Genomic DNA, 26,124 nt, shown 5'->3' with positions numbered 1-26,124 from the left:
TCTATACATGAACCAATACAAGTTCTAACTCAACTCCAAGCTGCACATGCATGATTGCCTCACAGGCAAAGGAAATCTGAGCACTGTAGCAAAGACTTTGAGATCTGAACCATTACATAATCCCCCAACTAAATACCAGATTAGCCAATGAGAGGTGCATGCGTGGGGCAGATATAAAGCAGCGCAGCAAAGCTTTTGAAAGATGAACTGATATTACAGCCATTGACCACATAAGCCAAGACAGAATTTTCAGTCTGAAGCTAACCAGTTGATTGCCTGTTGAAAAAAAAACTCCAACCTTCTTCAGAGGATTTTAACAGGACTCAGATCACAACCTGATATTTAAAATGTTCAGGACACAATCCGAAATCACTCAAAATTACACTAATCCAAAGAAAGCTGGAGTGGCTGTATTAGTATTAGACACAATATACATGATGACAAGAAAATTATCAGGAAGAAAAAGGAATATTACACAATGACAAAAGGATCAATTTACCAAGACACAACAATCTGAAATATATAGGCGCCTCATAATAAACCAACAAAATACACGGGGCAAAAATTGATAGTTCTAAAAAAGAAATAGATAAGCCCACAGTTATATTTGGAGATTTCAACATGCCTCTCACAATAATTGATAGAACAACCAGGCAGGAAATCATTAAGTGTATAGATGACCTGAACATCACTATCACTCAACTCGACCTAATTGACATTTATAAAATGCTCTAACAACAGCAGAACACACATTCTCCTCGAGTACACATAGAATATTCACCATGACAGATCATATTATGGGCCATAAAATAAACCTTAACTAATGTGAAAGAACTGAAATTATAAAACCATGTTTCAGATCATAACAGAATAGTACTAGAAATTTACATTCACAACTTATCTGAAAAACCTCAAAATATTTGGGAATTAAGCAAACCACTTCTAAAATAATTCATGAGTCAAAGCAGAAGTATTAAGAAAACTAAAAAGTATTTTGAACTAAATGAAAGAAAATGCAACATTTCAAACTTTCTGAGATTCACCTGAAGCAGGGCTTAGAGGAAAGCTCATAACTTTACATGGTTCTAGTCAAAAAGAAGAAAGATCTCAAATCAATAATGTAGCTTTCCTCTCTAAGAAAGTGGAAGAGTAAGATAAATCCAAAGGAAGAAGAAGAAAAAAATCAATAAAGAGCAGAAATCAATGAAATGGAAAACATAAAACAATAGAGAAAAAACAATAAAACCAAAAGATGGTTCTTTGAAAAGATCCACAAAATTGATAAAACTCTAGACTGATTGACTATGAAAGAGAGAAGACACTTATTACTGTTATCAGAAATGAAAGAATGCAAATAAATCCAGACTCTACAAACATTACAACTTTCTGCCCATAAATTTGGTGAAATTAACCAATTCTTTGCAAACACAAGATTACAGATCTCACTCAAGAAGAAATAGATACCTTGAATCATCCTACACTGTTAAGGAAATTAAATTCTGAGTAAAATACCTTTCAACAAAGAAAACTCTAGGCAAAGGTGAGTTTCACTGGTGAATTCTACCACATTTAAGAAATAAATACCTTTTCACACAATCTCTTCCAGAAAATAGCAGAGGAGGGAATATTTTCCAACTTATTTTATGGGGCCAGAATTACCATGTTACCAAAATCAGGCAAAGACATTACAAGAAATAAAAACAGTTCAATATATTTTATGAGGATAGTCATAAACATTCTCAATAAGATAACAGCAAATTGCATGTATAAAAAGGAAAATACATCACAACCAAGTGGGGTTTATCCAGATAATACAGACTAGTTAATTATTTGAAAATCAATCTATATAATTAACCATATTAACAAATTATATGCAAAAAAGGCATTTAACAAAATTCAATATCCATTTATGATAAAAACTCTCAGCAACTAGAAATAAAAGAGAAGACTTCAACCTGATAAAAGGTATCTCTAAAAAATTCATAGGTAACATCACATGTAATGGTAAAAGAACAGGAACAAGTCAAGGGTGTCCGCCTTACTGAATGAGCCAAGGCAATAAGGCAGGAAAAAGAAGTAAAAGACACACAGATTGCAAAGGAAGAAATAAATTGTTTATTTTTGCAGAGGATCTATGCAGACCCAGGGAATCTAAAAAAAGCTCCTAAAAGATCCTAAAACTCATAATGAGTTTAGCAAGGTTGCTGCATACAAGGTCATTATACAAAAATTAATTGTGTTTCTACACCCTAGCGATAAACAATTGGATTTCAATGTTTTTAAAGAACCATTAAGAGTAGTACTCCCCAAAATAAATAGTAGGTATAAATCTTATGAAATATGTGTGGGATCTGAACACTGAATTCTACAAAACACTGATGAAATAAATGAAAGAGGATGCAAATAAACGAGCAATGTGCTGTATTTATGAAGTGGAAGATGTGGTATTGTTAAGGTGTCACTTCTCCCTGTATTGAACTATAGATTAAATGCAGTCCTAATCAAAATGACAGAAGGATTTTATAGATATTGACAAGCTGATTCTAAAATTTATATGGAAAAGCAAAGTAATGAGAAAGGTCAGAAAATTTTTTAAAAAGCTTAAAGTTGAAGAACTCATAATACATGATTTTACAACTTACTGTAAAGCTACAGTAATTAAGATTGTATGATACTGGTAAATGAATATGCACATTGGTAAACTGAACAGAACAGAGAGTTCAAAAATGATCTATAAAATGTGTTAAATTGATTTTGACAAAGGTCTAAAAGCAGTCCAAAGGAGAAGGTATAGTCTTTCCAACAAATTGTGTTGGAAAAATTGGATATCCCTATGCAAAGGTGTTAACCTTGACCCACATCTCAGTTTATAGAAAAATTAACATAAAATGAATCATAGACATAAATTCAAAATGTAAACATATGAAACTTCTAGTAGGAAAAATAAGAGGAAATCTTTGTGACTTGACTCAGGTAAGGATTTCTTAGATACAACACCAAATGCACAGTCCATGAATGAAAAAAGTGATAAACTGAACTTTACTGAAATTTAAAACTTTGCTCTAAATAAAAACAATTAAGAGAATGAAAAGACAAGCCATAAATGAGAGGAAAATATTTGCAAATCATATATCTGACAAAAATTCAAATCCAAAATATACTTCAAAAATATGAACTCAACAATAAGAAAGCAACAAATCCAAGTAAAAAATTAATAAAATATTTGAAAAAGAGCTTCATCAAAGGAGAAAACAAATGCCAAAAAAGCATTTGCAAAGATGATCAATATCATTAATCATCATGGAAATAAATGTAAATTAAAACCATAATGACACACCACTAAACATCTATTAAAAGAGCTAGAGAGAGAGAGAGAGAGAGAGAGAGAGAGGAAAAATTCTTGCAGAATATCAAGTTCTAGCAAAGATGAGAAGCAACTGGAATTCTCATACAATGCTAGTAGGAATGCAAGATGTTACAGTCACTTTGGAAATTGGTTTGGCAGTTTCTTTTTTTTAAATTAATTTTTATTGGAATATAATTGCTTTACAATGTTGTGTTAGTTTCTACTGTACAGCAAAGTGAATCAGCTATAAGTATACCTATATCCCCTCTTTTTTGGATTTCCTTCCCATTTAGGTCACCACTGAGCATTGAGTAGAGCTCATTGTGCTATACAGTAGGGTCTCATTAGTTACCTATTTTATACGTAGGATCAGTAGTGTATATATGTCAATCCCAATCTCCCAATTCATCCCATTCCCCACCTTTCCTCGCAGTTTCTTATAAAGTAAGTAAAATGTAAACTTATGCTATGATTCCGCAATCCAACTCTTAGTTATTTACCCATGTGAAATGAGAATCTACGTTCACATTATGTACATAATGTTTATATCAACTTTATTCATAGTCACCAAGAACTGGAAACTACCCAAATGGTACGCAAACTGTGGTATATTCATACAATGGAATACTATTCAGTAACAAAAATTAACAAACTATTAATATATGCAATAACATGGATGAATCTTAAATGCATTATGCGGAGTGAAAGGAGCCAGGCTTAAATGGCTACATACTGTATAATTCCACTTATATGACAACATGGAACAGGAAAAATTATAGAGAACAGAACAGAGCAGTGTTTGCTCAGTTTGGAGGAGGGTGGAGGAGGAAGGAAGTGGCTATAAAGGGGCCAGTGTGAAGAAATATTCTGACATAATGGAACAGTGTTATATCTTAACTGTAGTGGTGTTCATATGTTTGACAAGTTCATATGTACTTGTCAAAACTCATAAAACTGTGAAGCAAAAAAGAGTGTATTTTACTATATGTAAATTAAAAACAAAATAAAAAAATTAAGAGAATAATTAAAAAGTAAACAAATTTAGCAAACCCAGAATCTTTTTGGAAGTTTAATTCATTGTTAAAATTAGGCAGTTCTCTTCACACCCTTGTCAGTTTTTACAGAATCTATATTTTTTTTCTCTTCACCTGTCTTAAATTGCCTCTCTGCTAATCCAAAACAATATCAGTTGATAGCTGACTGAGTATGGAATTTATAAGACGAAAAGGTTCTTTTTTTAATTCAGAATTTTAAGGCATTGTTTCATTGTTTTCTTAGCAATGAATGTTACTGTTTATAGTCTGATAATGCCATTCAAATTCCCAATGCAGTATGTACACCATCTGTCTTTTCCTCCTAGAAGTTTTTTGGATGTGCTTTTTTTAACCTGGTATTTTGAAATTTCCTGATGATATCCCTTTATTGGCTCTTATTTCAATCACTGTGCTAGTATCTATAGTAGCTTTTAATCTACATACTGGTATCTTTGGTTCTGGGATATTGTCTTTTCCTTTTTCTGGTGGGGGGGGGCATATTTTCTTGTCATTTTTCTCTGATTATTTTCCCCCTTCTTTTTCCTCTGTTCTCTCTTTCTGGAACTCTTATTATCCAAATATTTGATTTCCTGGATTTTAAAACTTTCTCTTAAAAATTTCATTTGTATTAACATATTTACTTTTTATTGCACTTTCAGAGACTTTACCTTAAATTTCCAATTCAGCTCTCACACTTTTAATTTCCATGAGGTACCCCCCCCCTCACATCCTGCTTTACTTTGATTCTTTCTTCCAAGTAGGATTTTTTGGTGTTGTTTTATAGATAGAGGATGTCTTTTTAATCCCTCTGAGATTGTTATGGATATTTTCCTCATCCTGCATTGTCCCTGTGTCTATTGAATTATTCCTCTGTTTTAATTTTCTTTTCATCTTTGAGATTTTAAAAAAAGATGACTAGAAGCTTTATATTGTATATGAGTGAGGCTTCTTGACTGATGTGCTTTACTACTGTGTGACCAGATGGTTAGCTACCTTTTCTGTTAGGTGATCCCTATCTGCTAGTTCCCGGAAGTATTTTATTTGGAGTCATTCAAACTTTTCCAGAGAAGAATGCCCTTCCTGTGTGGAAACATTTATGACTAGATATTTGTTTCTAAGAACAGAGCTGGGGAAAGCCACTGAGGTGCCATCATTCTAATTGTAGTCTAACCACTTTAACATGATTTTTACCTTTGCCCCTCATCCCAGATTTCCACTGTGCCTAGTAGCCCTAATTTCTAAATACCTCTGTTCAGTTTCTTGAGAAAAAAAACTTCTAATCTCCTGGTGATGGAATATGCCACATGGAGGAAGAGAAATAGACACATGGATGAATAATACAGAGGTAGGCAACCTTTCATTCTGTAATGGCTAATTTTATGTAATGGGTAATTTTTAACTTGACTGGGCCACAGGGTGTCCAGACATTTGGCTAAACATAATTTCTGGGTGTATCTGCAAGGTTGTTTCTGATGAGATTAGCATTTGAATCTGTGGACACAGTAAAGCAGATTGCTCTCCATAATGTAGGTGGGCATATCACCCAATCAGTTGAGGGTCTGAGTGGAATGAAAAGGTGAAGGAAGGGAGAATTTCCTCTCTCTGCCTGACTACCTGATCTAATCAGTCTTCTCTCACTCTCAGACTTGGACTGGGATTTATACCACTGGCACCTCTAATTCTCAAAACTTTGGACCCGGACTGGGACTACACCCCCAGCTTTCCTGAGTCTTCACTTTTGGTTTTGTTTCTCTGGAGAACCCTGACTAATTACAGGTCCCAACCACTCTTTTGTAAACTATCAGCTTTGAACTTTACCCCATCTTCCTCTTCTTCACAATTCTGAAAGCTTGTTAAGTGCTCAGCCATTGAGGTTCTCCCGGCAGAGCAAATTAGTTTGTTTTATGTCATTATCTCCCTCTGCCAACCAACACTTTGGTTGTAAATTTCACCACTGTACAAAGTCATTTGCCTCTCCCTGCCAAATACTGCTTTCAAAAATTGTATTAAAATCTCTCTTCTGTTATTGTCATCTGCTTTGCTATTTTCCTTGCTCTTGTTGTATACCCTTTTTAATGTTTTTGCCACCAATTTACTATATTTGGGGATAAGCAGTCTTTAACCACAACTAAAAAATATTTTTTCTCTGTTATCATCTGCAAGCATCTTCTTAAAAAATATCTTAGAGGCAGAGAAACATATGGGTATTTGCTCTATTTCTAAAAAAGCCTGCGTATTATTTTTAGCTACATGTAAATATGTAATCTAAGACATATTCCCTTATGCCATTCACCTGAGCTTGAGTCATAAGGATGCTAATAGGCAAGAAATGTGACAACATCCACCCACCTACCTATACTTCTTCCTTGAGTTCTTTAAGAAGGAACTCAAATGTCACGTCTTTCATGATGCCTTCACTGATAATCATGGGTAGAGCTTGGTATTTTTTTTATGCACTTCTTGCACATTATAAGCTTCTGTTGTAGTGTTTCTCACACTGTTCTATAAATATTTGTTTAGGGAAGTGTCTGCCACAGTAGACTGGAACTGTGAACATTTAGAACCATGTCTTATATTTCTTTGTATTACTTTCACTTCTTATATTATTATACCCACAAGTGTGTTTGCTGAAAAATTAAATAAAGCTTTTTGGTATCCCTTAAACTTGACCATTTTCCCCCTACAAGGTAGGCAATCCTGTGGAAAGGTGGGCAAAATCTGCTGAGGGAATTATCGATTAATGAACATATCCTACATTAGATAGATATCATCATGTGTTTTATAGATGTACTCAAGAAAACAAGATATGACTTTTGCTCCGAACATCTAAGAATACAATTACTTGAGTTTTTCTAATTATTTTAATCACTAGTTCCCCAAATCAGTACAGGTACTATTGAACTGATTAACAAAAAAAAAGACCTAGAAATTTCAATACGTCATAAAGGAATCCTTCAGAATTGAAATATTTTATAACAGGTTGATTATTTTAGCCAGTGTGCATGTGTGTACATGGGGTGTGTGTATGTGTGTGTAGATGAAGGGTGATTCATTTGGTTGGGGCAAAAGTATGATATGGGAATACTCAGGTTTCTTTCTCTAGCCTTGGCTTGATACGGAGAGATGAAAACTTAATATCACTTTTGGCTTGGGAAACTTGATGTTAAATCTTTTTCTTCTTATTGCTATTTTGAATTGAAAAGAGGCTCACTTTCAAACTTTGATCACCACTCAGCAACAAAAGTATACAGAAAAATAAAAGGATTCTATGAAGAATCTGGTAAAATTGGTAACAGTTATTCAATAATTTATCTCCCGTAATTATTTTACAGATGTTTCTAGCTTTAGGGGAATCTGATATCTCTAAATCTAATTTTTTCAAAGAGATTAAGTTAGAAGGTAGTCATTCTAGTTAAAGTTGTATTATTTGCCTCACGAAAGGATTTACTGAAGGACAACTTTTCCATGCACTTCAGCATTTGTTCACAATTACTGAGTAAAAGGAAGTGAAGCTGGGCAATCAGGGATATCAAAGTTTAAATGTTAGGGGACGTGTCTATTGGAGATCAATACCTAATAATATCAAACATTTGATTTACACACATATTTATAGTAATCTACTAAATGAGATTATCATGGCTGGGATGATACCTTTGATTTTTATTTTCATTGTTTATGATCAGTTCTTTAGATTAATTGACAAAAAATTTGTACCTTGAAGTGATGCCATGAATTGTGGGAGCTGGTATATCACTTGGACTATCTTCCATGGTGGTGATTTGGGTTCCATTGCTTTTCACACAGGCATATTTTGTGCAGACTTCAACCTGCAAATGTTAGTTTAGAAACGAATTATTGCAAATACTTTCAAAATACAGATTGCTGATGGACTGAACCTCCCCCACCCTCATTTCACAGGAGTCTCATAGTTCTCTACAGCATCTTAGGGTTTAATCAATCTTAATTTTTTATGTTAATTGAGTCTGGTGGGAAAGGTCAAAATAAAGCACAGAAATGAGCTCAGAACAATTGATCTAGTGATTCAAATGGTGATGTTTAGTTTCTGGTTCCAACCATTCAGAAAGAGACAGACATATTCGTCTATTTGGAGCACAGTTGAGGAAGGGAGGATGTTTAGGTGACAGTTGGCAAGCATAATATGTTATCACTGCATACTGCTCTCTGGATCTACAACAAGAGAGGGTAATGATGATATCTTCTGGAAGTCTTGACACTTTATAGCAAATAGCCTCAATGCTAATGTCTAATGGAAGAAAAATGAGGTCTAGGGAAGCTTTCCAATATGGCTGAGCTATTTTATATCCATTTGTTCCAGCTGCAATTGTATTTTTACCTTAATCACAGCAGAAACTCATCACTCACCCTTTAATTCTGCCACCTAATCTGAATAAAAACCGAGAAGGGTGGAATAACTAAAGATTAGAAATCAGGTTCATCAAGCATCAGTAACACAGAAGGAACATATTCGATAAGAGGGGGGAGAGACAGATGAACATACAGGAGATCGCTCGTGGACAATCTACGAAGCGACACCCTTCTGCTTTCCATTAACATGTAAACCAAAGAGGAACTGCACTTTTTCCAACGCTAATTTACTTTCAGCATTTAATACATAAATGGAGGATACCAGATACCGATGAATCTTAAACACTAATCCTGAGCCTTTAAAGCAACACAGTTCTCTGAATTTCAACTGGCATTTGAGGAAAGACAAATGTGCTATGTGTTATATTTAGTAGCTATGTCGCTTTGTTCATGGGGCAGTTTGCACCTAAATGGGAGTTTTTATAATGCTTTTGTGTGATTTATTTATGCCACATAGCATTTTGAGCTAATATTTAGTAGATATTTAAACACTGTCAAGGCTGTTTACTCTGAATATGTCCAATGAAACCTCAAAAAACTTAACAGGCAGATGAACTTAAAATATGCTTGCTATAATAGAATTAAGGACAATAAAACTTCATGCATATTGGGAAATATTTGATTATATGATGCATAGTGAGATAACTCAAAATCGACTCAACTGAATCTTTTATATGCCAAATATTATGATGGGTACTTGCACAGATAATTTTGTTGAATCTTTACAACTCCACGTTCAGAAGTTTGTAAATGGAGGGGTCAGAGAAATCAGGGAATATGATCAAGCTGATAAGATATGAAATATCTGATTCAGGCTTTACTGTACCCTACTGTCTTATTATCTAAATAATAAGCAGAGCTTTAAGTTCTACACTTAAGTGTATTTAAATGATTCTCCAGAAAGCTTTCACTTTGACTTTAGAGAAATGTGTCAATATGTTCACTTCCTTGATAATGCAATATTCCAAGTCTCCATCTTTGGGGCACAAAAAGAGATAAAATTGAATTAAAAATGGAAATGCTTATTCCCTTTAAAAAGGGATATGTAAAATGATTCATTCAAAAAAGCAGATGCTTTGGTGCGTCTACATGTCTGCTTTAAAATCAGTGGCTATTTCACAGAGGGTGTTAGTATAGGGAATCTTAGTTTTAAAGTATTAGGCATATCAGTTAAGTGCATATTTTAAATGGAACCAAATCACCCTTCACATCAGAAATAAAAATCTTTGAAATTTGATATTCAAAGTCCCAGTAATGCAACAACTATTTCAAGTGCAGCATTTCTGGACAGTGAGGAGCTTCATAAAAATACAGTTATGAAGAATAAGAACATCTTATAACAAAATCTAAGTGTTAGATTCTAATTTGGTCTTTTGTCTCCTCATCTGTTTCCATGTCCCAAATTGGATCAAAATGCACTCTCCTCAGGCCATTAGTGACTCAAACCAATAGGTCTGAGTGAAGCCTGTCAGAGTAGAACATGTCTGGAACGCTTACATGTCAACTCTTGCTCTATGGTTGGAAGGCTGATACTGCATATGCATGCACAGCACCCAGTGATCTCACCCCCAGGCTGTATATTGAGTCCTATAAAGCAAATGAATAAGCTGCCTTTCAAGGGCTCAGTTGGTTTTCTCCACCAGCGTCCCGAAGAGGAAAATACAGCAAATCCTTCATCACCTTCCTATGCTAACCTTGTTCATAAGGTTATATTTCTATTTATTTTGAATGTGATTTTCATTTCATGATGTGATCGATGAGCTACACATATACATAGATTCACTCTAAGAGTCATGAACAAAAATATCAGTCCACTGGTCCAGGCTAAGGTAACTCAGGTGGGTAGACGGGAATCATGGAACATAATGAAAAATAATCAATGCACATTTCTTCTTTTATGAAATATCTTTTTATGTCATTTTCTTAGGAAGCTAGGCCTAGTAGTGGAGAGGCTAATGCATTGGTTGTAGCTAGATGCTTACATATGTTTCACCTTCATATGTGTGGGAAAGAAGGGGCTGGGGAAATGTTCACTTAATGAACAGAGCCAGTGAAGTTTTCTGTGGTCAAATACAACTTCCGCACTTAATATCTTCTGAAAAATATTTAAAAAGCTCTTATAAATTTTAGAAGGAGCATAGTTTAGTTAAAAATTTACCATATGGCAACCCTTCTCTCTAAACTTTGAGCTTCTGAAAAATCCTGTTTTTATCATTAATTTTTGCATTTGGCCTTGTTATCTTTTATATCCTAGCGCTCTGACAAGGTTTCCAATTCCTTGAAGGTAAGTTCCTTGTTTTATATGCCTTAATATTCTTTATATTTTTTCTACTTTTAAGATCAGTAGATCTCAAAGAGATCTAGGAGTTGGCTCTCAAATGGTCAAGGCACTCTCTGAAATTGCATGTTAACTTTTGTCGTATAAACATCAAAATATACACATTTTTCTAGGGCAGTGTGCACTGACTTCAACAGATTCTCAAAAAGGCCCAAGGGCAAAAAACTTAAATACAATTGCTTTCATATAGGTGAGGATCATTGAACATTTGTTGAAGGATGAACAGATATATTTCTTTCATCCTCAGATAAAATCTTTTAATATTTTTCGTCTGCCATACATTCATTTATTTTTGCTATTGGTGTTGGGTTCAGAATCACAGAGTGCTAGAGGGGGATAGAATGTTTTAAGTCATCTAGTCCTTTGCTCTTACAAAAGAGACAATCAACACCAAGAGAGGTTACGTAACTTCCCTAAAGTTATGACATTTAATAAGTAGCAGAAATAGGAGTAGAAAGAATATCTCCACAGTTATAGGCTAATTCTGGTTTTGTTATCAGTAAAAGAACCAGGAAAAAGGCAAGCTGCTTGGCAAGACTGACTGCAAACACATGATTTGCTTCCTTTTGCCAGTGACAATATCATCACCATCCTCATCACCATCACTTTCCACAGTCCCATTATCCCCTCTCCAGTGACTCGTGTGTTTGCCCGCCCCAAACAGATTTAATCCAGATCAATTTCCCTCTTTTCTCTCCCCTTCCCCAGCAAATAAATCATGTGTAACCAAGATGGAAGGTATCCACTAAGAGACATAACCCAGCATGTTTTATTTAACACACCCATAAGCTTAACCTTCAAAAAAACAACGTTCTAACCTGAATGTCATAGATCATTAAGGGAGACAGGTCTCTCAGAATGAAAGACCCAGGCACATTTATTCCAGTCTTGTAGAGCTGATTATTTACATGGACAGAATATTCAGTGACAACACCATTTGGGTTTGAAGGAGCTGTCCAGATGACACGTACAGCTGTACTGTTGATGATGACAACCTCTGGAGGAAGCATGCCCTGAGGCTCTGGAATTAAAGGAAGAAACCGAATAAACTCCAGCTGCCTCTGAAAAAGCACTTGTTAAACTAAATGCCGATTAGTATTTAGGTTGAGTGAAGGGTTTGTTGCTTATCTGCTTTCCTCTGATGAAGTTATCACAGTCTGTAGTCCTCTGTAAATTGGCTTATTATACTCTCAGTTAGAAACCATGAGAATTGGTGGTAAAATGCTTTATACCACCAGCGTAGTGCTAATCTTCAATACTATGTGACCAGTGGGATATGATGATAAATTATTCACCCATCTGCACCACTAACACATATCTATTATTTGTCTCTGTTCCCATCCCTGCACTCCTCCAAACCTCTCAGGGAAGAAAAAAAAAAAAAAAAAAAAGAATGAAAATTTGCTCCTTAAGCAAAAAAAATATAACTCAAATATATCGAGGCTGGTGGAACGTGAAAAATCATTTGATGTTACTAGCTTGTAACTCAAGCAATATGAAGCAATAATGCAATATTGTCATTATGTAAATGATTTGGAATGTTGATTACCATAGGTAATGATGAAATCTAACATTAGAAAAAAAATCTTGCTTGGCGTTAAATTATACAATTATTCAAGCATGTCAGAAATAACTATGCAAAGACCTATTTTTATCATAAGAGCTCATCTTAACTAGTTGAAAAATTGTCCTTGTGATCCATTCTATTTTATAAACAAAAGGTGTCAACCTTTGGCACCACGAAGGGAAATGGGTTCCACACTTAAAGTGCTCTGTTAATGACCTGGAACGCTTGCTTGGAGGTAATGATATTATAATGTTTATAATGAGACTTTAGAAAGCCAAAAAGATTAGAAAGACCATTCCAAACACATTTCAGATTCACAAGTTGCTTCCCTTGCTTCCATCCCCTTGCTAACTGGCTTAGAAATGAGTCACAGGCAATTTTTCTCAGTGGCTGAACTTCCACCTACCATTTCTGGTGACTCAGGGAGGGCCCTCACTGTGCTTGGCTGTCGTTGTGAATAGCATCCTGCTTCTGAGAGCAATTCTTAAAAAAAAATGTTTCTAAATGTCACCATGTATTGATGTGAACTCAGCTCCCAACTAAGCATACACTGAAAAGAACAGGAACAAACTGGGCTAATATCCCATGATTGGAGCCTTGTGTCGCTGTCTCCACGGGACCACTTATTGATCTGCCACTTGACGACAGCCAGCACTTAAGCATTTTAGCTCCGACCCCCTTCCCTCCAACACCGGAAATTTTATAATGGAAGGATGACTGATCTCAGCCTCAGCGAGAATCAATCAATTTCATTTGCATCTCTGAAGCCGAGCATCCCTTGAAATCTGGACTCACCGCCGTCGCAAGTGGTTGCATGCAGCACTTCACTGTTAATGCTGGCGACTCCGTTGAAAACAGAGATAAAAATCCGATACTCTGTGTTTGGATTTAAGTGGCCAATGACATGAGAGTTTACATCTGGGAGGAGTTTTCGAGATTCATTGGCGGTAGCAGAACTCCAAAAAAGTGTATAATATTCAACATCACCTTGTAGGTCTTGAAAAGCTGTTAACAATTAACACAGGACACTGTAAATGTAGCTGATATAAAAGGGTCTCGGGGGGAAAAGACAGAGAATACACTATCATTAGCTATTCCTAGAATGAGAAAAGGGAAAGCTTATGGAATTTTCCTTAGAGGGGTGCTGGGTTTTACCTTTTTTAAACAAAGGTGATTCCACCCCCATCTCATAATTAATTGCATAGTCTTAACTTCACAGGCAAATAAACTTTTAAATTGCTTTTAAATATGTTAATTATGCTATTGGGTTGGCCAAAAAGTTCGTTCGGTTAGTGAATACATTGCTCAGTAAAGCTCTTGGTAAAAATGAAAACTGTGTCTTTTATTTTCACTTAAAACCAAATGAACTCCTGGGCCAACCTAATATTTATAAGTATATAACTAATCTTCAAAACTTTGATATAATACTTATGAAAGGAAATTGAGTAAAATAAAAATATGCAGTACAGGGAAAAACTTCTGTTCATAAGTAATAGTTCTAGAGAGAACTCTATGCTAATATAAATGAGGGCATGTCCTGACACAGATGCTAAAACTTGAGGAATTTTTTCACTTGCTAACAAAATCTGCTAAATGATACCTGGAAGAATGTTTAGACAGATACCCTGTTATGTGCACTGTTGATGTAGCAAAGTGAAGTAGTATGCTCTCCTTAAAGATTCACTCAGTAGGATCCTAGGATGATGTTTGAATTTTGATCAAGGCTCCCATCCTTTTCTCCTAGTTCACTGTTGTCTGTAAGATGTAGACAAGCTCTTAAAGGATGCTAGAAGGAATTGCTTACTGTCTCACAAATATAACTCAGCAATTCCTCAGCCCTTGTCCTTTCAAAGACCAGTTTGTTGTTTTCTTTTTCCTTTCACCCAATTTCTCCATTCTTGCACTAAGTTCTTCTCATGATTTTCCTATTACGATGCTTTAAAAAGAAGATACACAACACTCAGATTTTCTTAGGTAGAAAATAGTATACTGCTCTGCTTCAATTAGCATTATTTTTGAAGACCTTAAGCAGGATCTATTACCTTGATTTGTGTTAGGGTTGGGGGTTGGAGTTTTGTATGTAAATGCTCCAAAAATTGTATGTAAAAGCTTGTGTTAACACTGTTCTGCAGCACTAAGCAAGGATGGGGAGGGAAAGGTGGCATTTCTCTTTATGGTTATTGAAGTACAGTGTCTCTAATATGTGAGATCCTGGCGTATGGCCATGAAAAGGAATATGGTTTTGGGAACTGCATGACTTTCTTTTAAGAACCCCTGTTCATTAAGATCTTGGGGGGGGGGTCTTACATCAAAACTGAATGCTGGTTTGATTTTTATTTTTTGTTTGTTTCCTGAGCGCACTACCACTTTGGCCTAACATCCAGCAATAGTTATAAACGTTTGGTATGCCAGTAGAGTTGAAAGAGTTTATAGTAAGAGATCTTTAGCAACTACTTTGGAAAACGCTGGAGATTGAGATGTCTCTTTTCTCTGATGTCACAAAACGTAAGCACCTTTAATAATGAGGTCATTATAATGCATTGTCGGGAACTGGCTCTTCGTGTCCATTGATATTTTCCCAAATGATAATATTTGTCGAGTACAGCAAAGTCACTGGTTCTGTGAGGGCAAAAGTTCCTTCTATCATTAGAATTATTTTCTGCTGCCCTACAGTATGATTCCGCATTAATTTATGGCAGCTAAGATATAACAGAAAGTCTGCTAGATTTGAAGTTCTTGTTGTATTTTAGTTTGTTACATAAGCATGCCGGTTAGAAATTCAAGTGCTAAAGATACAGTATTAATGAAATGCTTTCAAATTCTACTCAGAAATATAAATGGATTTTACCATGGTTAAATGTGCCTGATATCTCTTCTATCAAGTTCCAGAGAATGGACCTGTGTATATAGACTGAAAATATTGGGGCTAGCACCATAAGTTCAAGATGAGCAAAGATCATATGACAATATCTGGATGAAATGTCATTAAATGTCCATTCTTAGCCATGCGCCATACGTCAACCCCCTGAAATAGAACAGAATCTTGTCCCAAAGAAGAAAGGAAAAGATGGGGTTCAGTCCATTGCTTCCATCTTACTCCATGGGATGAGACTCTTCTAACCAGAAACAGGCAGCATCTCTAGGCAACACGGGCCAGGTTTCTGCACTGCCCTGCCTCTCGCCATCTGCTTCAACATTCATCTTTCTTCCTTCATTGACATTACAGTGCAGAGTCCAAAACACAGAAAAACAGTAGAAACACATTAAATAGATTAAATGATCTTCATATTCCTAGTCATACTGTGAGAAGTTCAGGGAGCAGTACATGCAAAGGAGTGTCTTTTTACATTGTTCAAACAAGGTTTTCAAATTTCAGTGGGCTCTAAGTCAGTGAACCAGCTAAGAAACAGAAGATACATCCTCAGTTCCACTGGCCAACACACAATTCAAGGTTGCTGACCTTGAGGAACGCTGTTAGAATTGAAATAGCTGGAATAAGGAGACGAGCAAATTTCACCCTCCCTGTGGATTGGTAAAAACTGGACCTGAATATATTTCTCTTTTTGAAAAGAGAAAAACATGAATTACAAGGGTTCTTGATAGCATAAGATAAGGGAAACACTGTCCAGAACTTCCAAAAGTAGAATTTGTCTTTCATATACTACTTCTATACAAATAAGATGAAAGCTTTATAAAACATTTGCATGGTGTTTTTAAAAATAACGAAAGGGACATGCCTTTGTGCAAAAGATGCTCTAGGAAACAGGTGACTGTTTTATGGAAAGATAGACATGAAGATATTAAATGACCTTCTTAAATAAGAAAGGAAAGTAAGGAAACATAAGAAGCAATGGCAGAATTAAAATCCACATTGAAAGCAGAAAAGGACAGAGTTAAAAAGGTAGGACAGGAAAAAAATAAAGAGGAAAATGACTAAGAAGAAATCAGTGTCAAAATTATAGATATTGAGAACAGAGAATGAAAAAAATTTAACTAACTTGAAAAAGAAATGGAATAAATAATCAAGGATATAAAATATCCCATAAAACCTGACCCAAAATGAAGGTTTATGTCTATAAATTGAATAGATTAATACAGTTTTGGCTAAAATAATGGCAATATATCCAAACACAGGCATATCATGGATCATTAAGACATTTCTCAAATAAACTAAAAATTAAAATATCGTCTACAAAGGAGAAAAAAAATTCAGGCAAGTTTCAGACTTCTCTGGAACAACAAATTTGGAAGACAATGGAAAAATTTCAAGAAGTTTTGAGGGAAAATATTTTGATCCAAGAATTCATACACAGCTAAGTCATTATTTATGTGCAAATACAGCAGAAAGATTTTCTTATATAGGTAAAAATTAAGAGAATGTGCAAGGACAACAGACAAATGTTCTTATTTAGGCAGAAGTTAAGAGAATATATAGCTCATTTATTTAACTTACTTAACTTTAATTATAAAAATTTTCCAATAATGTTATCTAGAAGACAAAACGATGAATCAAGATCCAGAACTTAAGATTCATGAAGTTTAAGAATTGATGATAAAATATCAAAACTAGAGAAGTTAATTGTGTAAAATGATTATATAATAATTTATAGACCAAACACTGAAAGTGGCAGGTGAGAAGGGCAAGGAAAGTAACACTACACTGAATTCTTGATCATACATAAAATAGAGAGACACAGAAAAATCAAGAAAGACATCACTAACTACTAGCAGCATTAACAGGCTAAATAGCAATTAAACTTTAAAAATCACTACAGAAAAGTTGTGGTAAAAATCCCTAGCACTCACCGAGACCCATGTGTCTCTCTTCTTGTCAAATAGGTAGACTACATTTCCTGGGCTCCTTGCATCTGGGTGAGGTCATGTGGCCAGTTTGTGCCATTTTTGGACCGAGGTGTTAAAGACCAATTGACCATCTCTGATTGTCTCTAGTTTTCCCAGCAAGAGAAGGATCTCAAGGCCTGAAGGAATGTGGATGCACCACATGGAAAGAGCCAAGGTCCTTAAATGACCCAGGAGAGTTTAGAAAGGGATAAGGAAGAGCTATAGATAAAAGTCTGAGTTGTGGTCTTGGGTCTTGTGTGAATCCTAGGAATCAAGATGAAAACACAGGAGTAATTATGGGATGGAGGATTTGAAAGGTATTGTTTCACTTGAGACTTCTTGAGTTTGAAGTGTTTTTGTGGCCACCAGGTTTACTTCAAAATTAAAGTGTGAATATCTGAAGTAGAGTTATACATATACTTTGGAGTTAAGCTATGAATACTAACTTGTGTTTGAAGCAGCAGGATGGTATGAGGATTTCCTACGAGATTACGTTAAATATGTGTACATTGGGAAATATTTCTCAGGTGTTCTAATTCTGTTCTCAGTAACCCATATTTTATAGACCACAGACATTTATAAGTAGGTATTGTCCTAACTGTAGCATATCAGGTCAACCTCAGTGAGTTGAAGAAGAGGGTTATAAACTTTGGATAAAATCTTTGCTATTAAATGACATTTTTGCTGGTGCTCTCCATGTACAGGTCAGAAATGTGGTCTTAGGCATAGAAAATTCTCAAATCTCAAACAAGCCCCTCTTCTTGGTTAATGGATTTCCAAATAATTTAAAACAGTTATTAGATGGGCTGGTTGAAGTCCTCTTGCAAAAGGATTACACTCTGTATATGCTGTTGGATTATCTTTAGAGATTGTTATCAACATCAGTTATGTCCTCTAGATCTTTATCATCTAGATCAGGGGTCAACAAACTCATGATTTTACCATGAGTAAAATCTGTCCTGTTGGCCATATCTGGCCTGCCACCTCTTGGTATATAACCTGTGAGCTAAGAATGGTTTTTACACTTTTAAATTGTTGGGGAAAAAAATCAAAAGAATAATAGTGTTTCACGACATGTGAAAATCAAATCTCAGTGCCCATAAGAGTTATCTATTGCTGTTTTTATGCCACAATGGCAAAACTGAGTAGTTACAACAGAGAATGTATATTGCCTGCGAAACCTAAAGTATTTACTCTCCGGGCCTTTACAAAAAAGTCTGTGGCCCTGATCTAGAGCAATTACAGTAAACCATTCCATTTAATAGGTCTCCTAATTGATTTGTCTAGGATGGAATTCTTCAGCAGGCTCAGTGGGTGGTAACTTTGTTCCTATATAGAAACTTGGAAGGACCCTATTAAGGCTATTTTATAATAGAAGTGTTTTTCTTGCTCACAGATTCTCAAACTAGAGTCCAGTTCCCCAAGTTCTATTGTGCAGAGCTCTGTGTCATCAACTAAGCACTTCTTGGAAAACCTGAACTTATCACAACTACTTCTTAAGAAAATTTTTACTCTGCCTGAGGGTAAAACTGCTCACATGAAGAAGTGGGTAGAGTCTCTTGAGCTATGATCCAAGCCAGGCTCCTTATTTTTCCCAGCAAGATATCAGATGCCTTCTATCTAGTTTATGCAACTAAAACAAATACCTGCATTTTGGAACTCACCCTGCCCCCAGCTCCTTTAGCCTCTCATTGTGTTCCAGCTCCTTTCAATCAATAACCTTCCAGAGAAAACTGTATTTAAAGGAAATGTATATGAAATGTGTTAATTATTCATCATTCTATATTTGGCCATGGAAACAGGACAGATTATTCCTGCTCTTAAAGTGAACTGATATGGGCAGACAGGGACAGAGTTAGTTAGCTAAGCTACTGTAACCAAGAAGCCCTTAAATAAAGTGACTTAAATACAATAAATGTTAATCTGTAACTCACACAATAGCTTCAAAGGAAGTGAATCAGATTGTGCTCTGTGTGGTCATTCGAGAACCCAGGTTCTTTCTCTTATGTGGCTTTGGATCTCTTAGGGTGTTGGCCATGCCTGCAGAGTTGAAACTGAGAACACTGTAGCATCCACAGTCTAGTCCAGGGAGAGGTTGAGCAGAGAACAGATAGGCATGTACCTAGTGTTTTGTGGTTATGACCCCAAAAGACTCATATTTCTTTTCACATTCTATTGGCAGAAACACAGTCACATGGTCACAACTAACTGCAAAGGAGGCTAGTAAAGGTAGTCTAGATTGGTGGACACGCGGCACCACCACTAAAAGGAAAAGGGGAGTTAGCAGTGGTTAGTAGTTCTACCTTCTACCCAAGTCAGGTAATTATAAAGTGAGATTTGGTCTTTATCCATCTTCAGCTTACTGTAGACATGCTTTTACCTGAATGCTTTGCAAAATTATGTCCCAATTTTTTTTATTAGAAATGGCTTCACTAATAACCTATAATGAAAAAGAATCTGAAAAAGAATCTATGTATCTATCTATCTGAATCACTTTGCTGTACACCTGAAACTAATACATGGTAAATCGACTATACATCTATATAAAGTAGTTTGTTTTGAAAAAAAAAAATGACTCTAAATGATTAACATAAAACAAAACAAAACCCAAAGCAAGCAAACAAAAGAAATGGCTGCCTAAGTTTTTTGGTAAAATGCTGCTGAAAGCACTGTAAACATTTTACAGAGAGAACAATACTTTATACCAATACTAAATGATTACTAAGTGCTAAACATATATTATTTCATCTTTATCATCATATTTTAAGGCAGTTATTATTATTATCTCCGTATTCTGAATTAGGAAACTAGGATATACTGAAGTTAAGTGGCTCGTTTTAGGTCATAGCGCTAGAAAATACTGCAACTGGGAGTCAAACATAAGTTTCCCTGATTCCAAAGCCTATGTTAAAAATTATTCCTTCATATGGCTTCACAGAGTTTTGCCACTTTTCTAGTTAGGAGAATTTAAAACACTTAGATGGAATCACCAACAAGAGAGTTAGAGGGTGAAAAATAGGAGGAACTTTGAGAAAGTCTTTGGGGGGGGGGCGGGTGGGATGAACTGGGAGATTGGGATTGACATATACACACTAATACGTATAAAATAGATAACTAATAAGAACCTGCTGTATAAAAAATAAATTAAAATAAAAAAATAAGTACTAGGGATGCAACATACACCATGATGATGATAGTTTAATATATAGGAAAATTGTTATATATGCTGTATAATATATAGGAGAATTGTTAAGAGAGCAGGTCTTAAAAGTTCTCATCCTAAGGAAAAAAAATACTTTTTATTATATTTATATGAGATGATGGATGAGAACTAAACTTATTGTGGTAATCATTTTATAATATATGTAAATCAAACCATCATGCTGTATACCTTAAACTTATTCAGTGGTGTATGTCAATTCTTTCTCAATAAAACTGTAAAAACTTAAAAAAAAAGCTTTTAGGGGATGAGAACAAGAGTAGCTGGTGACACAGGAGGGAGCATTTGAGTAAGGAGGGGTCATTTATGGACCCACTACCACAGAGAAACAGAATAGGATGGCACTAACAAGAGAGCATTGGATTGGGTCATTATGGGAATAATTTCAAGATGACCAAATCAGTAGAATGCAAGGGAGGAAGGCCAGATTACAGAAGGTGCACAAGTGAACAGGCAGAAAGCCAGTGGAAAAGGCGCATCCAGTCTATTTGCTTTGGTAACTGGAGCAACAGGAGGGGAAGCAGAGGGACAAGGTGAGCCAATGATGGTGGGTGCTTTCAAAAGAGGTGAGATTTGGAATGATGTATATGTATTGCCACCTGAACAAGGTAAGTTCCGACAAGTCAAAAATTCTAGCTACAAAATCTAGCAGTTTCTGGTTAAGAGAGCAAGATGAGGCAGATGCTTTTCATGTGGATTTAATTTTATGTGGATTTAAATTTTATGTGGATTTAAATTTTTTTAATGGTGATGCCTTCATACTTTACAAATTTTCTGGAGAGTTCTGGATGATTTTTTCTATTTCCTCTTTTTCAGTTCCTTCCTCTCTCACCACCTCCAGTGTTTTCTTGCTCTTTTCCGGCTGTCAATGACCTCGTTAGCGAGGAGACCTCAGAAGCGGCACTGCCTTTCTACCCCCTTCCCTCGTGGGCATTTTTCACCACTTATTTTAGAGTGAGCAGTCAAAATGGGAAGGATCTCACTAAATCACTCTTGACAAAGTGCTAATAACCATTAAGGACAAATGCAGGAGAAACAGTCGAAAATGGGATGCTCAAGCTCGAAGTCTGAGTGTGAGAAGTGCTACTGACTAACTGTAATTTGTGGTAAGTTATTAAGTACCAGTTTCTAACTCCTAGGGCTGCATAAACAATTTAAGTGAAGGTATTTTTGTATCTTTTCTTATAAAAGTGGGATTTTCCCCCCACTAATATCATTTATCTTCATGGTGTTTCACTTAGGTTGAACTATTATCTTTCATTATGGAAAGCAGGGATAAGAACCTCATGTCTATATAGGGACCAGGAAGATAGGAGGGTGCAGCCTGTGTAAAGGGGAAACCAGTGCCAGCTGATTATTTTCCCTTCAGCAATGTGGGAAGAGTTTCACCCAATCATTGGGTTTTTCAGATCAATCCAAAATCATCTTTATGTGAAATCTTCTAATTGTTAAATGTTAGCAAAATATTTTTTTTTTTCAAATGCTGCTGGCAAAACAATGCACGGAGGATGGGAGTAAATATGGTCCATGTGCTGCCAGTTTGTAATATTTGCCATAAAAATGAACTGAACAGATGCAGGGATGCTTTTTCCTCACATGATATCAACACAGAGATGCAAACATTTAAAATGGGTACTTCTAAAACTTTAATACCTATCTCTGTTAAGCTGTGATTGGTAAAAATTTACCAGAGATATTTTGCTATCCAAATGGTGTGCCCATGTGGAGGGTCATAGTTAAGAAAGAATATGTTTTAAAAATATATTTTATGGTTTTTAATAAGCAAATATTCAAAAGATTATTCATGACTTTCAACCTATAGTTTTGTGCCTTTTAGCATGTTAGACAAGGTCCAACTTTATCCTACAAATCAAGAAAACAGTTGAAATTAAACTTGCAAAAAAGAGGTGGCCCTTTCACAGTGGAGTGACTACTTAATTTACTTAGTTTAGCAGGTTGCAGGAAGGAAGAAAATGATAATGCAACACACTTTCACAGAGCTGACCCTCTTCTGAGAGTTAACCTTTGTGCTCACAAATAGTTATCTGAAAAATTTCTAAGGTATGAATGGAAATAACAGCAGATTGCATTACCTACATCCTGAAGGTCAGAGGTTCAGCTTACCAAGGTAATGAAACTTCAGTGAGCTGCTTCAGATCTATTAGGTTTGTCAGTTTTTATAAGCATGCTTACTTCAGGCATGCAATTATAACATAAAGGACCTATACTGGTGATAATTCAGCCGCCAGATCTTAACAGAAGTATTCAAATGTCAGATGCAGGGGAGGGCGTCCACCTTTCTAAGTAGGTTTTTAAGATGAATCAGGTATTGAGGGTGAAATAGAAAGGGGGGATGAGTGAAAATATATTATACATAAAAATCCATCTCCAGATAAAAACTTTGTAGTTTTTCCCAGAGGTGTCTCAGAAGGTAATCATAACCATCAATTAACTTATGTTCTTCCATGTAAATGGTTTAAAGATCCCAGTAGAGGTGACACAGATCATTAGAAATCTGCAACCTTACAAAAACCCTAGAGCAAGTCTTTTGGTAAAAATGGCTTATTTAGTGGCAGTGTAGATCGACATAACCAGTACTAGTTTTAATTTACAATTAATGTCACCTAACACTGGTTTTAATCAACAATTGATACAACGTAACAGGGGCAAATTCCCTCAAGATGTTCTAAGTGAAATAGGAAGCACTTCTCGTCTTAAGCGATAACAAAATCAAAATCAGAAGGTTACGATTGCCCAAGCTGGAGTCATTTTACAACTTTTTATGTACTAGTAGATGATTATCCTAGTAGATACAGTTTACTTTTACAAAACGAATATTTTCATTGGGGATTTCCAAATCAGATATTTCTCAGTATTTGGTAATAGTCTAGCAAGTTTTGATTCAACGATTTGCCAGACCTCAAGTGATGCTTCTAAGGAGGATTACAACACATAGTTCCATGATACAGTCAGTCTTGGTTTTTTCTGATTGTGATAATGGATCACTACAAATCAACAGATCAGCTGGGAAATGCTGCTCTACTGACCGACCAGATCTGAAATTTCAATTATTGTGGTTTCTAAAGTTGCAGGAACAGATTATATCCACATGTGAGCTCTTCTAACTGCCTATAAAGTTGTGTTCTGAATGTGCCCAGGGTGAACCACAGTGTTATTGAAGCAATAACAGTGATGGTGGCAAGTCCAGGGATGGTGGCCAGGCTTCCTTTTCCTGTATCAAGCTGGAATTCTGGCTGTTACCAGTGCTGAAGACAATGCACTTGGAAAAAACCATCATACTTCTGCAATCCTAGTAAATGGATTTTGCTGATAAGTGATGAATTATGAGATGGGGCAGAGCTCTCTTCAGGAAAGTGCACAATATTATATCGCTATCAAATTAGCATGTGGACATTTCTATCACAACTGGTGTGACAAAAACTACATTCCCCATCCAAAAGGAATGGAAGGAGGAAGAGAAGGCCCAAGAAGGATGGACAAGTAGGAGAGAGAACTTCCTTTGAGGAAGAATAGCACAGGGAACTTGGCTTTTTGTTTCTGTCATTTTTTAATGTGTCCATTTTAAATTCGTTTTGGTACGAATATGGGAAAGGGGAATAAAGATGTAAGAAGCTGACTTACTTGGTTTAGCCCATCTCACGTCTATGGCCGTGTGGTTGAGAACAATCGCAGTGAGGTTAGCTCCTCTCTCCGGAAGCCCGGCTAACGTGGTCACAGTTGCTTCTTGACTTGGTGTAAAACCCACACTGTTGTGTACAAAGACCTTATACGCATACGTTGTAAACCTAAAAGGTTGTTTTTAAAAAATACATATATAAATTTATCTTTCTGGACAGCAAACACATTTTCTTTTTCCTCACAAAATACAGATTTTCCCCCATAGGATGCACCATTTTCTCCCCCCAATACATTTTCTTTTTTCTTCCCTGCACAAAAAAAGGTAGCATTATTTTTGTAACTCTCAAGCCTTAACCAGAGTGTTAAGAAAAGATGTTATTAGCAATGCTAAGCAAATACTGCTATTTAAAACAAATGTGGTTTATCGTTTTGCACATCTTCATTGTTTTCAGAAGTGCTGAGGATTATAGCTCAATTCAACATGCAATTACGCGTCTGGTAACCTGCCAGCTTTCTATCTGAATTTGATCCAGTGAGTTTTATGTTCTTCTTTTGGGAAACTCATCCATTTTCAAATATCAGAATCCTTCATCACCAGTTTCTTCCTATACTTGTGCTTCCTACCCCTAAATTAAAGCCTAAAACTGTGACCAAGGATACAGCCTTCTCCCACTGAGGGTTTTGCTATGGTGAGCTGTGTTTTGCCATTGTGAGAACATATTTACTTGAGTCAATATAGTAGAAACTGAGCACTGCTTTTTGGGAGGAGAAAACTGGACATGGTGACGTCATGGTGATGCCATATATTAAATCAGTGATGGGCTAAAGCCACCGATTCCTCATCCTTTTTGGCTCTTTTGGGAAGAAGACTTATCAGGCTATCTTTTCTGGGTCAGACTGCCTGGGGAGGAAAATACTATTTACAGACGCAGGCAAGCTTTGACTGGACAACAGCTTAGACTGAGAACTTGCTTAAGCACATTGTACAACACATGACCCTCCCTGTGGGGCATCCAGTCCTCAGGGAAAACACTAGTCTCAGATCATCACCTTCTTTGGGTTTTAATAGATCCTCAAGGATGCCTCACATCCAGTGCAGGGCCCAGGGAATTTGTCTCAGTAAGTCACAACTTATTAGTCATGACAACAGAGGGAGGGCGCCGTTTGCAGGACTGTGCTAAATAACTTAGCCAAAATTACGTCAGGAGTTTTACAGCGTTTTGCCACCACCCATGTAGAAGAGGTCCGCTTGCCTTACCTTGTTTCTCACTCATGGCCCAAAGGTATTTTTGCAGGGCTTGGCTTCGGCCACAGTGTAGCTATAGGTAAAGAATTAGTGATTTCCTTGAAGCTATTTATTTTCTATTTCCCCCAAATAACTGCTAGCAACAGATCTTCTACCTCTCTCTGCTTTACCCCCTTTCCTTGTGTCTTTCTTTCTTTTCTTTTGGTTTTGATGCTATAGTGGGTTGAATTGTGTCCCCCCAAAAGGTATGTTTAAGTCCTAACCCCTAGATTCCTGTGAATGTGACCTTATTTGGAAATAGGTGTAATCAAGTTAGCCTGAGTTTATACTGGATATGGGACAGGCCTAAATCCAAAGGACCGATATCTTTATAAAAGAAAGGAGAGGGAAATTTTGTTACAGAGACACAGACGCACACAGGGAGAAGCCGTCTGTGAGGAGTTGGGGGCAGAAATTGGCGTTATGCCGCCATAAACCAAGGAACAACTTTGGCCACCAGAAGTTGG

At 36.1% G+C, this 26,124-nt stretch overlaps 1 protein-coding gene across 1 annotated transcript in view; it reads right to left on the bottom strand.

Moving 5' to 3' along the window:
- The window catches only part of USH2A (usherin), a 770,355-nt gene that overhangs the window by 225,097 nt on the left and 519,134 nt on the right, over nt 1–26,124 (bottom strand). Inside the window, exons 43-46 of the mRNA XM_067729757.1 lie at nt 24,376–24,539; nt 13,467–13,676; nt 11,923–12,125; nt 8,095–8,207 (exon numbers count right to left, since the gene is read on the bottom strand). Coding sequence (XP_067585858.1) covers nt 8,095–8,207; nt 11,923–12,125; nt 13,467–13,676; nt 24,376–24,539 — 690 coding nt within the window. The remainder of the gene's footprint in view (nt 1–8,094; nt 8,208–11,922; nt 12,126–13,466; nt 13,677–24,375; nt 24,540–26,124) is intronic.

Source organism: Pseudorca crassidens, chromosome 2 (genome assembly GCF_039906515.1).
Source record: "Pseudorca crassidens isolate mPseCra1 chromosome 2, mPseCra1.hap1, whole genome shotgun sequence".
Taxonomy (NCBI): domain Eukaryota; kingdom Metazoa; phylum Chordata; class Mammalia; order Artiodactyla; family Delphinidae; genus Pseudorca; species Pseudorca crassidens.
The sequence above is the reverse complement of the archived record's forward strand: the minus strand, read 5'-3'. Positions and strand labels throughout refer to the sequence as shown.